This window comes from Staurois parvus, unplaced genomic scaffold (assembly GCF_062004578.1).
Source record: "Staurois parvus isolate SC_StPar_1 unplaced genomic scaffold, SC_StPar_1.0 ptg000090l, whole genome shotgun sequence".
NCBI lineage: Eukaryota > Metazoa > Chordata > Amphibia > Anura > Ranidae > Staurois > Staurois parvus.
Genome location: NW_028317886.1, coordinates 11,774,562 through 11,787,214, shown reverse-complemented (window position 1 = coordinate 11,787,214; position 12,653 = coordinate 11,774,562). Strand labels below are relative to the sequence as shown.

The 12,653-nt window shown below is 48.9% G+C and overlaps 1 protein-coding gene across 1 annotated transcript in view; it reads right to left on the bottom strand.

The window, feature by feature from the left end:
- Positions 1-3,038: 3,038 nt before the first annotated feature.
- ASIC5 (acid sensing ion channel subunit family member 5) overlaps positions 3,039-12,653 on the bottom strand; it is a 47,176-nt gene continuing 37,561 nt past the window's right edge. Inside the window, exon 10 of the mRNA XM_089670522.1 lies at positions 3,039-3,220. Within this exon, the coding sequence (XP_089526648.1) occupies positions 3,039-3,220 (182 nt within the window). The remainder of the gene's footprint in view (positions 3,221-12,653) is intronic.

Here is a 12,653-nt window from a genome sequence, read left to right as displayed (position 1 = left end):
CCCCCTTTTCTGACCAGTCCTCAGATAAGGTCTGGTATGGATTCTGGGGGACTCCACACTTTTTTTTCTTGTTTTTTGTTTTTTTCTGCTTAAATCTGAATTCCAAGGATGTTACAATTGCATTTTATATTAGGCCAGCTTTGCCCATGTTAAGTATGCAGATGGGATATTTGACTGACCTCTATGTAAGTGGAAATCACTGTAGTAGCCCAAGCTACTACAGTGATGGCCGTGAACCACAGGGGGTCACCTGCTCGACTCGACCAACATTTAGAGAATGTCTTTGATTTTTCTTAATAAATACAAAGCATTCTGTGATTGGATGAGGTGGAGATCATGTTGTGACCCCTCCCCTCCTCTACTCCACCTAGTCCAATCAGAGAATGATTTGGTTGTGGCCATCACTGTAGTTGCTCAGTCTACAGTGTATGAAGTACTTACCTTTAAAAGAAACCCTCCAGTGGCATGCTGTCACCGCTACAGAGTCTTCCATATTCACCTGGTCTTCCCTCCAGGTTCGTGAGCTCCAGCCATCTGACTGGCCCAGACGCAATGACGTCACTCCTGCATGTACACTCGGGAGTCCCGGACCACGGAACATTGCTTTGAAGGAATGGCATGGGTATGCTGTTCCTTCCAAGCCATGCTTTGGCTCTCAAAGGAGCGAATATCTCCTATACGGTGCATTTTTAGGAGATATTCATTTTACCTATAGGTAAGCTTTAATATAAGCGTACCTGTAGGTAAAAATACCAGAAATTAGTTTTCTACCGCTTTAATCAACCAAAAGTTGTCATTCACATCATCCAACTCATAGGAGTTGATTTACCAAAGAGTACACTGTTCACTTAGCAATTTGAATGTTCAGTGAAGTTGTGTTCAGTGCACAGTGAACATAGTTTCCCTATATTTACTAAGCTAAGTAGACATTTAAGTAAACAGTTTCTATAGACGATGCTTGCAAAGAAAACCCCATACGCATGAATTTGCATTGTGGCAATTTGCATGAGTTCTGCTAAGCAGGAAACAGTGTGCGTATATACAATAAGTATATATTGCTGCCGCTGCGTACACATATAAATACCAACTATAAATTAAAACAAAGTTTTAAATCATTAAAACAGATTATTAACATCAAATTAATCTCTTTTATATCTAAAAATCATTTAAAATACTATACATTGCCTTTAACAATGTTAAAAATGTTTAATTAAAATAAATTTTTTATTTAATATAATCATTTAGAGTTTATAGAGTATTCTTGGTAAGAACAAATATTACATCAATTATACAGAAAATATATTACCCACAAAACGAATTAGCATATTTTTGAATGGCACTTTAATGGAATGGAAGGGTTGTCAGTGATCTACTGTTGGGAAGTACTGCAATGATCTGTAACTGGTAGCTGTATCTATTGAACAGAGAGACTGGATTGAATTGAACTGAACACAATGAGGAAGCAGATCAATCCAACTCCTTAGCTTAGATAGTACAGAGTCCTAGAAGACATTCTGCACAGGCTCAGTTTGGTGTGCATTGCTAGAACTTTGTTTTTTTTCTTTGGGAGAGTGCATGTGATCAGCACAGGGCCAATTAGCGCTGTCCAGAAAGAGGGTCAGGGTCTATATAGCCTCATAGGACAGTCAGAGGACAATTAAGATTCCTCCTACAAGATTAACCAGTGCTCAGCCGGACACTGATAGAAGTCACAAGAATGCTATTAACTGCTGCTGAGAAAAGGTATTTAGCAGTTTGTATTTACTAAAATAATTGCATTTCCATGTTCTGCTAACTGTGAGAGATTGGATATAGTGAATCCAGGGTCCTGGGTTTAGTAACACTTTAAGAAACAAAAGCTATCAATATGGAGGCAAGCCCGCCATCAAAATTTTGAAGCAAAGTTTGTATTTGCATATCAGAGAGATCAGATTTAGGGATCTTAGAGCTCTCAGAAATTGTGTGGCAGTTTTCGTCCAGATTTCACTGGTCCTAAATGGCAAGGGTTTCAAGCTGTAAACAGCTCAAAGAGATGGAAGTTGGATTTCAGTAAATTTGTTTAAGCAGAATCTTGAGCAAGACTATACTGTACATACTCACATATGCATGTGATTTTGAATGACAAAAAATCCTTAACTATGGTGACTGAGCAGTATCTCATCATTACCAAGTATCTATATTTGACTGGGTCTAGATTTGCTGGCTTGTTTTAAAATGTATAGACAACGGGGATTTATAGCTTTATGCTGAGTTAGTCCTACTAGAGGTCACAAGGCTGGAACTAGCCATACACATTATCAATCCATTTAAACATTTATTGACTACATGCTTTTTTTCAGTGGCTCCCTTGATAGTGCAGAATCACATTGACCATCCCAGAGCCTTGCACCTTTAAAAACAAGTTAGCAATAATAGTTGCATAGGTGTGCTTCAACCTCTTTCCACACAGTAGAACAGGTGTTGTATGAAACAGCATTAAGAAACATAATATAAAGTCCAACTCCAAAAAATTAAATTTAAATAATGCATTATTATGCATTATATTTATGTATTCTAATTATGCATTATGCATTAAGTATTCCTCAGACTTGATTCCAAACACCTCTTCCTAAGTCATATTGCAATGTAAGGGATCAAATTCTCTATGAGCCAAGCTCATTTCCTGCCCTGGGGATCAGAAATTTTTCCCTGCTCATTATCTTCTTGGGCATTGTCCCCCTCACTGTCCCCATGAGTTCTCCTGTCTCTGGATGAGAGAGTACCTGGCCGCTGAAGTGCTGCTTCCACTAGCAGGAAATATCCGCATCAAGCAAACAGTGATGTGGATACTCAAAGAAGGACTCTAGGAAGTAAACAGAAGAAATGAGAAGGCTCTTCATGTGATCATGGCATCTGGTAAGTAAAATGGGCATAACATTTTTTTCTTTTGTTTGATAGCAGCGGTTAGTTAGAGGAGGGTGAGAGGGCGGGGTGGTAGGAGGGATTGCTAATATCCTGGAGTTGGGCTTTACATTTTCTCACAATAAATACATTCCTTTCTAGCAATCACGTATCTCTTCTTTGTATCTTGATTGGTTGTCTGCCCACTGAGATATGTTAGGTATTTTCAGCAGCATGAATGCGCAGGCCCAGAGGACATTGGTTAACACAAACTCCAGAACTTCTATAACTGTAATCATGCTTGCTCCACAAAAAAGACCAAGCTGTCCACCCACATCAGCTGAAAGAAAGAAGATATTGATAATCATATAGATTAGATAGTAGATACTATATTGAAACATCCTAAACAATGTAGAAATAAACTAAAGGATGCATTAATAACAAATATATTTTCTCCATCAGCTCATCCCCCACATGACTGCTGAGAAACCTAAGTGCGTTTTGACCACTAACGTAACAAAAAACCTTGCCCCCCAAAAAAGACACAGAGGCTGATTAAGTGGAACTAGGGCAAGGCCACAGCTTTGTTGAACTTTCCAAAATGTAACAACATTCAAAGAAACCATATAACAATGCCAGTCACGGTTATACCATGAGCATCCATAACAAAAACACAGATAGTCTAAGAGGCCTGACTTCACTATCAGTTCCAGACAGGCATTAAACTGACCCCAGGATAAAACTTGAGGGCATAGCCCATAAAGCATTATCAACTGCTGGCAAGGTAAAACCGCCAGTAAAGCTGTGATGAAACTCCCAACAGGTAGGAGGGTGGGCAACTCTTGTGATGTCTGAATCTCCTCAGAGTAGTGGAACGTTCCCCTGCGTAGCCTTTTTCTATAGTTTAGGCTCCACCCAGTCATCTCATGTCTTGGTGGCCAATCCTATCTGCGCCACTTAACATCCCTGTTTTAGGTTTACTCCCACGTAGTTGCCAAGCTTCCAGCAGTTAAGGCTCCTTTTTCCTAGGAGGAGGGAGGGGAGTCAAAGGGCCTTCATTTATTACCTTTTGTATCAATTGACCCTCCCTTTTAGATTGTAAGCTCTAAAAAGCAGGGCCCTCTGTTTCCTACAGCATTAAATTGTATTGTAATTGTACTGTCTGCCCTCACTTTCTAAAACGCTGCGCAAACTGTTTGGAGCTATATCAATCCTGTATAATAATAAAAATTATAACAAATACTTAAAAAGATTAACGGTTAATTTCTTATCAAAAGGCAATAGAGCCGGCAAACTGTTGGCCTCACAAATACATAATCGACTGTCCAAAAATTAAACTTTCTAAATTAGTACATCTTAGTTCAGGCAAAGTTGAATATAACCCACAGGCTATTGCAAATATATTTTGTGATTATTATAAATCATTATCCAGGGACATTCCAACCCTCATTAGAGACTATATGCAACTTTGCTGACAAGGTAAAACTACCTACAGTAAATTCCACCACACTACATAATCTAAACAAACTCATTACTGACAAAGAAGTAATGGAAGCCATTAAAAGTTTACCAAATAACAAAGCTCCAGGTATAGATGGATTTACTAGAGAATACTATAAATCTTATACTGAAATTCTAGTCCCCATACCTAACTAAAGTTTATAATAATGTAGTAAACAGGGGCTATTTCTCTAAAGAAATGTTACAAGCAGTAATTCTTACAATACCTAAACCAGATAAAGACATTACCTTTCCTCAGAACTTTAGACCAACTTTGCTTCTAAATACAGATATTTTTAACAATACTAATAGACTAACATATGTAATGCACTACCTCATAGGTTCTGATCAGGCAAACTTTATAAAGGGAAGACAAGCTCCTGATGGTACTAGGAAAATTATAGATCTACTTTAATATGCAGAAAACAAATGAACGCCTACTCTGCTCTTAGCTTTAGATGTAGAGAAGGCATTTTAAAGAATATATTGGGGATATATACTGTATATCTCAAACCATATTACGTTTTGGTTTATACACTCAGCAATAATGTCCTTCTATGTCAACCCATCAGCCAAAGTATTTACATCAGGTACATTATCCAACAGCTTCGATCTTACTAAAGGCACGCGACAAGGATGTTCTTTACCACTCTTGATTTTTCTATGGGCCATTGAACCTTTCGAAATTTGAACTTATGAAATTTGATCCTATTGTTAAAGGCATACAAATAGGTAATACGGACCATAAAATAGGCCTTTTGGCATGACATCATCCTTTCTTTAACCTGTACTACTTCATCCCTGACAAGAACTGTATTTTGACTCCTTTGGAAAAGCCTCATTTTATAAAAATCAACACTAATAAGTGCGTTGTACTACCCATGAACATCAGTAATGATACTCTTGATTCTCTAAGTAAGAATGTTCTTTATAGCTGGAGTATAACATATATTACCGATTTAGGAATGTGTCAGGGCTCCCAGGTATGACCAGAGATGTGTGACTGATGCAGGGAAACGCAGACTTCAGAAATGTGATAAACAATATAATTTATTAACACTAACCATACAAACATAAACGCAGGGCAATACTAAACATACTACAGTGCAAACAAACCAAACCAACCACCCACAGATAACAGTACATACAAGCAAGCGTCGTCAGGCAGGCCGGGTCAATATCAATTGGGCAGGTAGGTACGGGGGGAGCAAGCAGAGAATGGTCGGGGTCACAGGCCAGGTTCAGCAGGTAGCAAGCAGCGAGGTACAGAGGGTCAGACAGAGGGGTGGTCAGGGTCACAAGCCAGGATCAGAGCAGGAGAAGTCAGCAGCAGTTCAGATCAGGGTCAGCGAAGGAACAGAAACAGGATGCAGGACAGATACAGGGCCCAGGACAAACACAACACCAAGGCAGAGTCTGCAAGTCTGGCCATCCCTTAAATACCCCAGTATCATCAGTTCCAGGTGTTAGCTGGCTGAAAGGTTGAGTCTCTGATTTCTGGGAGCACCCGCTGGCCAGCCCTGGTACTGCAGATCAAAAGGCAGGTGAGTCCCACCATTGCTGGCCAGTCCATTCCTAACAGTACCCCCCCCTCAAGGAGCGGCCTCAGGACGCTCCAAACAGTCCTAGCTGGGCAAAATGTTCCACCGCCCGGGTCTGGCAACTGGCGGGATAGCAAAGACTGGCACACCGGGCAGGACTCCGGGCAGCGGCACACCGGGCTGGACTCCGGGCAGCGGCACATCGAGCAGAGGCACTCCGGGCAGAGGCACACCAGGCAGAGGCACATCGGGCAGGACTCCGGGCAGAGGCACACCGGGCAGAGGCACATCGGGCAGGACTCCGGGCAGAGGCACATCGGGCAGAGGCACATCGGGCAGGACTCGGGCAGAGGCACATCGGGCAGGACTCCGGGCAGAGGCACATCGGGCAGAGGCACATCGGGCAGAGGCACATCGGGCAGAGGCACATCGGGCAGGATTCCGGGCAGAGGCACATCGGGCAGGACTCCGGGCAGAGGCACATCGGGCAGAGGCACATCGGGCAGGATTCCGGGCAGAGGCACATCGGGCAGGACTCCGGGCAGAGGCACATCGGGCAGGACTCCGGGCAGAGGCACATCGGATTACCAGGCGAAGCAGCAGGCACCGGGCCACCGGGCGTAGCAGCAGGCACCGGGCCCCCGGGCGGGGGCGTCAGGCACCGGGCCCCCGGGCGGGGCGACAGGCACCGGGCCCCCGGGCGGGGCAGCAGGCACCGGGCCCCCGGGCGGGGCAGCAGGCACCGGGCCCCCGGGCGGGGCAGCAGGCACCGGGCCCCCCGGGCGGGGCAGCAGGCACCGGGCCCCCGGGCGGGGCAGCAGGCACCGGGCCCCCGGGCGGAGCGACAGGCACCGGGCCCCCGGGCGGAGCGACAGGCATCGTGCCCCCGGGCGGGGCGACAGGCATCGTGCCCCCAGGCGGGGCGACAGGCATCGTGCCCCCAGGCGGGGCGACAGGCATCGTGCCCTCAGGCGGGGCGACAGGCATCGTGCCCCCAGGCGGAGCGGCGGGCGCCGGACCCCCAGGCGGAGCGACAGGTCTCGGGCCCTCAGGCGGAGCGGCGGGCGCCGGACCCCCAGGCGGAGCGACAGGTCTCGGGCCCTCAGGCGGAGCGGCGGGCGCCGGACCCCCAGGATGAGCGACAGGTCTCGGGCCCTCAGGCGGAGCGGCGGAGCGGCGGGCGCCGGACCCCCAGGTGGAGCGACAGGTCTCGGGCCCTCAGGCGGAGCGGCGGGCGCCGGACCCCCAGGCGGAGCGACAGGTCTCGGGCCCATAGGCGGAGCGGCGGGCGCCGGACCCCCAGGAGGAGCGACAGGTCTCGGGCCCTCAGGCGGAGCGGCGGGCGCCGGACCCCCAGGTGGAGCGACAGGTCTCGGGCCCTCAGGCGGAGCGGCGGGCGCCGGACCCCCAGGTGGAGCGACAGGTCTCGGGCCCTCAGGCGGAGCGGCGGGCGCCGGACCCCCAGGTGGAGCGACAGGTCTCGGGCCCTCAGGCGGAGCGGCGGGCGCCGGACCCCCAGGTGGAGCGACAGGTCTCGGGCCCTCAGGCGGAGCGGCGGGCGCCGGACCCCCAGGTGGAGCGACAGGTCTCGGGCCCTCAGGCGGAGCGGCGGGCGCCGGACCCCCAGATGGAGCGACAGGTCTCGGGCCCTCAGGCGGAGCGGCGGGCGCCGGACCCCCAGGTGGAGCGACAGGTCTCGGACCCTCAGGCGGAGCGACAGGTCTCAGGCCCCCAGGCGGGGCGGCGGGCGCCGGATCCCCAGGCGGAGCGGCGGGCGCTGGACCCCCAAGCGGAGCAACAGGTCTCGGGCCCCCAGGCGGAGCGGCGGGCACCGAGTCACCAGGCACGACAGTGGGCTCCGAGTCAACTGGTATGACCGCAGGCACTGGGTCAGACATTGTATGGTCTGGCTGGACAGCGGGCATCGGGTCACCAGGCATCAGGTCATTTGGCTCGACAGCGGGCACCGCGTCATCTGGCAAGGCAGTGGGCTCCGAGTCAACTGGTATGACCGCGGGCACTGGGTCAGACATTGGATCGTCTGACCGGACAGCGGGCATCGGGTCACCAGGCATCAGGTCATTTGGCTCGACCGCGGGCACCGCGTCATCTGGCAAGGCAGTGGGCTCCGAGTCAACTGGTATGACCGCAGGCACTGGGTCAGACATTGTATGGTCTGGCTGGACAGTGGGCATCGGGTCACCAGGCATCAGGTCATTTGGCTCGACAGCGGGCACCGCGTCATCTGGCAAGGCAGTGGGCTCCAAGTCAACTGGTATGACCGCGGGCACTGGGTCAGACATTGGATCGTCTGACTGGACAGCGGGCACTGGGTCACCAGGCATCAGGTCATTTGGCTCGACAGCGGGCACCGCGTCATCTGGCAAGGCAGTGGGCACCGGGTCACCAGGCATTGGATCGTCTGGCTCGACAGCGGGCATCGGGTCACCAGGTATGACAGCGGGCACTGGGTCACCAGGCATCAGGTCATTTGGCTTGCCAGCGGGCACCGCGTCATCTGGCAAGGCAGTGGGCACCGGGTCACCAGGTATGACAGCGGGCTCTGAGTCAATTGGCACGACAGCGGGCACTGGATCAGGTACCGGATCATCTGGATCAACAGCGGGCATCGAGTCAACTGGCCTAATAGGATCGTCGGGCTGGATCAGTTCATCATGCTGAGTAGCGGCATCAGGCTGAATGCAGGCATCAGGCTGAATGCAGGCATCAGGCTGAGGAGAGGCTTCAGGCTGAGGAGAGGCTTCAGGCTGAGGAGAGGCTTCAGGCTGAGGAGAGGCATCCGGCTGAGGAGAGGCATCCGGCTGAAGAGAGGCATCCGGCTGAAGAGAGGCATCCGGCTGAAGAGAGGCATCCGGCTGAAGAGAGGCATCAGGCCGAGTAGAGGCTTCAGGCTGAGTAGAGGCTTCAGGCTGAGTAGAGGCTTCAGGCTGAGTAGAGGCTTCAGGCTGAGTAGAGGCTTCAGGCCGAGTCACGGAAGGCAGGCTCACCGGTTTGGATACTGGCAGGATGGTATTGGTTGGAAAGAATTTTCGCTTTTTTCTGGTTTTAACTACTGGAGCACTGCAAGTAAACGCAGGTCTGCAAACGAATGGAGCACCTGGAGACAGAGAAAAACTGGAGGATGGAACAGGAGAGGGAGCAGTTGCTACAGAGGGCTCTTTTACAGGGTTAAAGGCAGGATAGGTGCAGCGAGTGGGAACAGGGGACTGACATGCGGTAGATAGCAGGGCAGGAGGAGCTGGTGGGAATACAGGAGTAGAGTTAGAAGCAGGACTGGGTCTTTGTAAGCTGACTGAGGCTGGGTGCAACAAGTCTGTCCATGTCTGCAGTATGGGTTGAACAAAGCTGAGCTTACACAAAGCCTGTCTGGTCAATGACTGCACTGCGTTGATACAATCTCTTAGTGTCTGTGGTGAACATGTGGAGTAACGCTCCAAAAGGTAACCCACATCATCCTCTAATAACCACACCAGGGACTCTACCTGGTCTGCACTAAATGGTGGCAAAAATTCATCCCTGCATTCGGGGGAACCAGATGAAACCAACTCTGCACAAACCTCAATCAATGGCTGCACCTCAGAGAACACTGTGCCCTGATCTACTAGAACATGAGCGAGCCGTATACATTCTAGCAATTCATCCCGGGTATACTCCTTCAGAGTTTGATAAGCATACTCCCTGTCATCAAACACTAGCAGATATAAATACTCAACCTCATCAAGATCCATCCTTCCCATCAACAAGCCAAGATGGCTTCCCTGTGCAGCCACTTCTGGTCAGGATTGGCCTTGGTGTAATGTCAGGGCTCCCAGGTATGACCAGAGATGTGTGACTGATGCAGGGAAACGCAGACTTCAGAAATGTGATAAACAATATAATTTATTAACACTAACCATACAAACATAAACGCAGGGCAATACTAAACATACTACAGTGCAAACAAACCAAACCAACCACCCACAGATAACAGTACATACAAGCAAGCGTCGTCAGGCAGGCCGGGTCAATATCAATTGGGCAGGTAGGTACGGGGGGAGCAAGCAGAGAATGGTCGGGGTCACAGGCCAGGTTCAGCAGGTAGCAAGCAGCGAGGTACAGAGGGTCAGACAGAGGGGTGGTCAGGGTCACAAGCCAGGATCAGAGCAGGAGAAGTCAGCAGCAGTTCAGATCAGATCAGGGTCAGCGAAGGAACAGAAACAGGATGCAGGACAGATACAGGGCCCAGGACAAACACAACACCAAGGCAGAGTCTGCAAGTCTGGCCATCCCTTAAATACCCCAGTATCATCAGTTCCAGGTGTTAGCTGGCTGAAAGGTTGAGTCTCTGATTGCTGGGAGCACCCGCTGGCCAGCCCTGGTACTGCAGATCAAAAGGCAGGTGAGTCCCACCATTGCTGGCCAGTCCATTCCTAACAGAATGCAACTAACATATCCTATTTCCAAGTTGTTTCTTGTTGATTTTCTAAAATTCTGGAACAAGCCAGTAAAGACCTAGAAAACATTAGCAAAATCCAACTATCATGGATATGTAGAATTGAAGCATTTAAAGTGCAAACTCTACCCAAAACACTCTATTTGGAGCTTTACCTATAATGATGCCTCAGACATTTTTTACACAGATCTCATATAAAGTGTGATACTATGTATAGCTTGGACACAAATCTAGAGTAGCATTTTCAACCTTTATAACGCACAAAAAAAGATGGGGAGGGGGGGTTATGGGATTACCTGATATAAGAAGCTATTATTTAGCTACCAATCTAGACCAAATGAGATTTTGGTTTATTGCACCTGAAGATAAACTATGGGTAAATATAGAAAAATGGAAATCTTCTGATACTCCAAATATTTTGGCAGTTATTGATAGACTAAATGTTCAAGGCTAATACGAACTTATAAACTTTTTAGTGTGGCACTACTCAATACTTTAAATAAAGTCATGGCTTCGAGATGCTCCTGCTGATGACGAGGAGCTGATGATGTCACGCACACAAAACTTGTTGGTAGAGCCTTTTTGCGTCACTTCCGGGTGCCTACTTCCAGTTTGTGGAAAGCAGAAGCGCCCCAGAACCACGAGTATAGCGGGTTTGAAAGTGTTTTAATGTAAGTGCAATTCTGCATGTTTGTGTAAAGTTTTAGTAAACGGTAATACACTATAGGTGTTAGGAATGGACTGGCCAGCAATGGTGGGACTCACCTGCCTTTTGATCTGCAGTACCAGGGCTGGCCAGCGGGTGCTCCCAGCAATCAGAGACTCAACCTTTCAGCCAGCTAACACCTGGAACTGATGATACTGGGGTATTTAAGGGATGGCCAGACTTGCAGACTCTGCCTTGGTGTTGTGTTTGTCCTGGGCCCTGTATCTGTCCTGCATCCTGTTGCTGTTCCTTTGCTGACTTCTCCTGCTCTGATCCTGGCTTGTGACCCTGACCATCCCTCTGTCTGACCCTCTGTACTACGCTGCTTGCTACCTGTTCTGATCCCTGGCTTGTGACCCGGACCATCCCTCTGCCTGACCCTCTGTACTATGCTGCTTGCTACCTGCTGAACCTGGCCTGTGACCCCGACCATTCTCCGCTTGCTCCCCCTGTACCTACCTGCCCAATTGATATTGACCCGGCCTGCCTGACGACGCTTGCTTGTATATACTGTTATCTGTGGGTGGTTTGGTTTGGTTTGTTTGCACCGTATTATGTTTTAGTATTGCACTGCGTTTATGTTTGTACTGTTAGTGTTAATAAATTATATTGTTTATCACATATCTGAGGTCTGCGTTTCCCTGCTTCAGTCACACACCTCTGGTCATACCTGGGAGCCCTGACATTACACCAAGGCCAATCCTGACCAGAAGTGGCTGCACAGGGAAGCCATCTTGGCTTGTTGCTGGGAAGGATGGATCTTGAGGAGGTTGAGTATTTATATCTGCTAGTGTTTGATGACAGGGAGTATGCTTATCAAACTCTGAAGGAGTATACCCGGGATGAATTGCTAGAATGTATACGGCTCGCTCATGTTCTAGTAGATCAGGGCACAGTGTTCTCTGAGGTGCAGCCATTGATTGAGGTTTGTGCAGAGTTGGTTTCATCTGGTTCCCCCGAATGCAGGGATGAATTTTTGCCACCATTTAGTGCAGACCAGGTAGAGTCCCTGGTGTGGTTATTAGAGGATGATGTGGGTTACTTTCTGGAGCGTTATTCCACATGTTCACCACAGACACTGAGAGATTGTATAAACGCAGTGCAGTCATTGACCAGACAGACTTTGTGTAAGCTCAGCTTTGTTCAACCCCTACTGCAGACATGGACAGATTTGTTGCACCCAGCCTCAGTCAGCTTACACAGACCCAGTCCTGCTTCTAACTCTACTCCTGTATTCCCACCAGCTCCTCTAGTTACAGCCCAGTATACTTGGCTATCTACCGCATGTCAGTACCCTGTTCCCACTCGCTGCACCTATCCTGCCTTTAACCCTGTAAAAAAGCCCTCTGTAGCAACTGCTCCCTCTCCTGTTCCATCCTCCAGTTCTTCTCTGTCTCCAGCTGCTCCATTCGTTTGCAGACCTGCGTTTACTTGCAGTGCTCCAGTAGTTAAAACCAGAAAAAAGCGAAAATTCTTTCCAACCAATACCATCCTGCCAGTATCCAAACCGGTGAGCCTGCCTTCCGTGGTTCAGACTGATGCCTGTACGCAGCCTGAAGCCTCTACTCGGCCT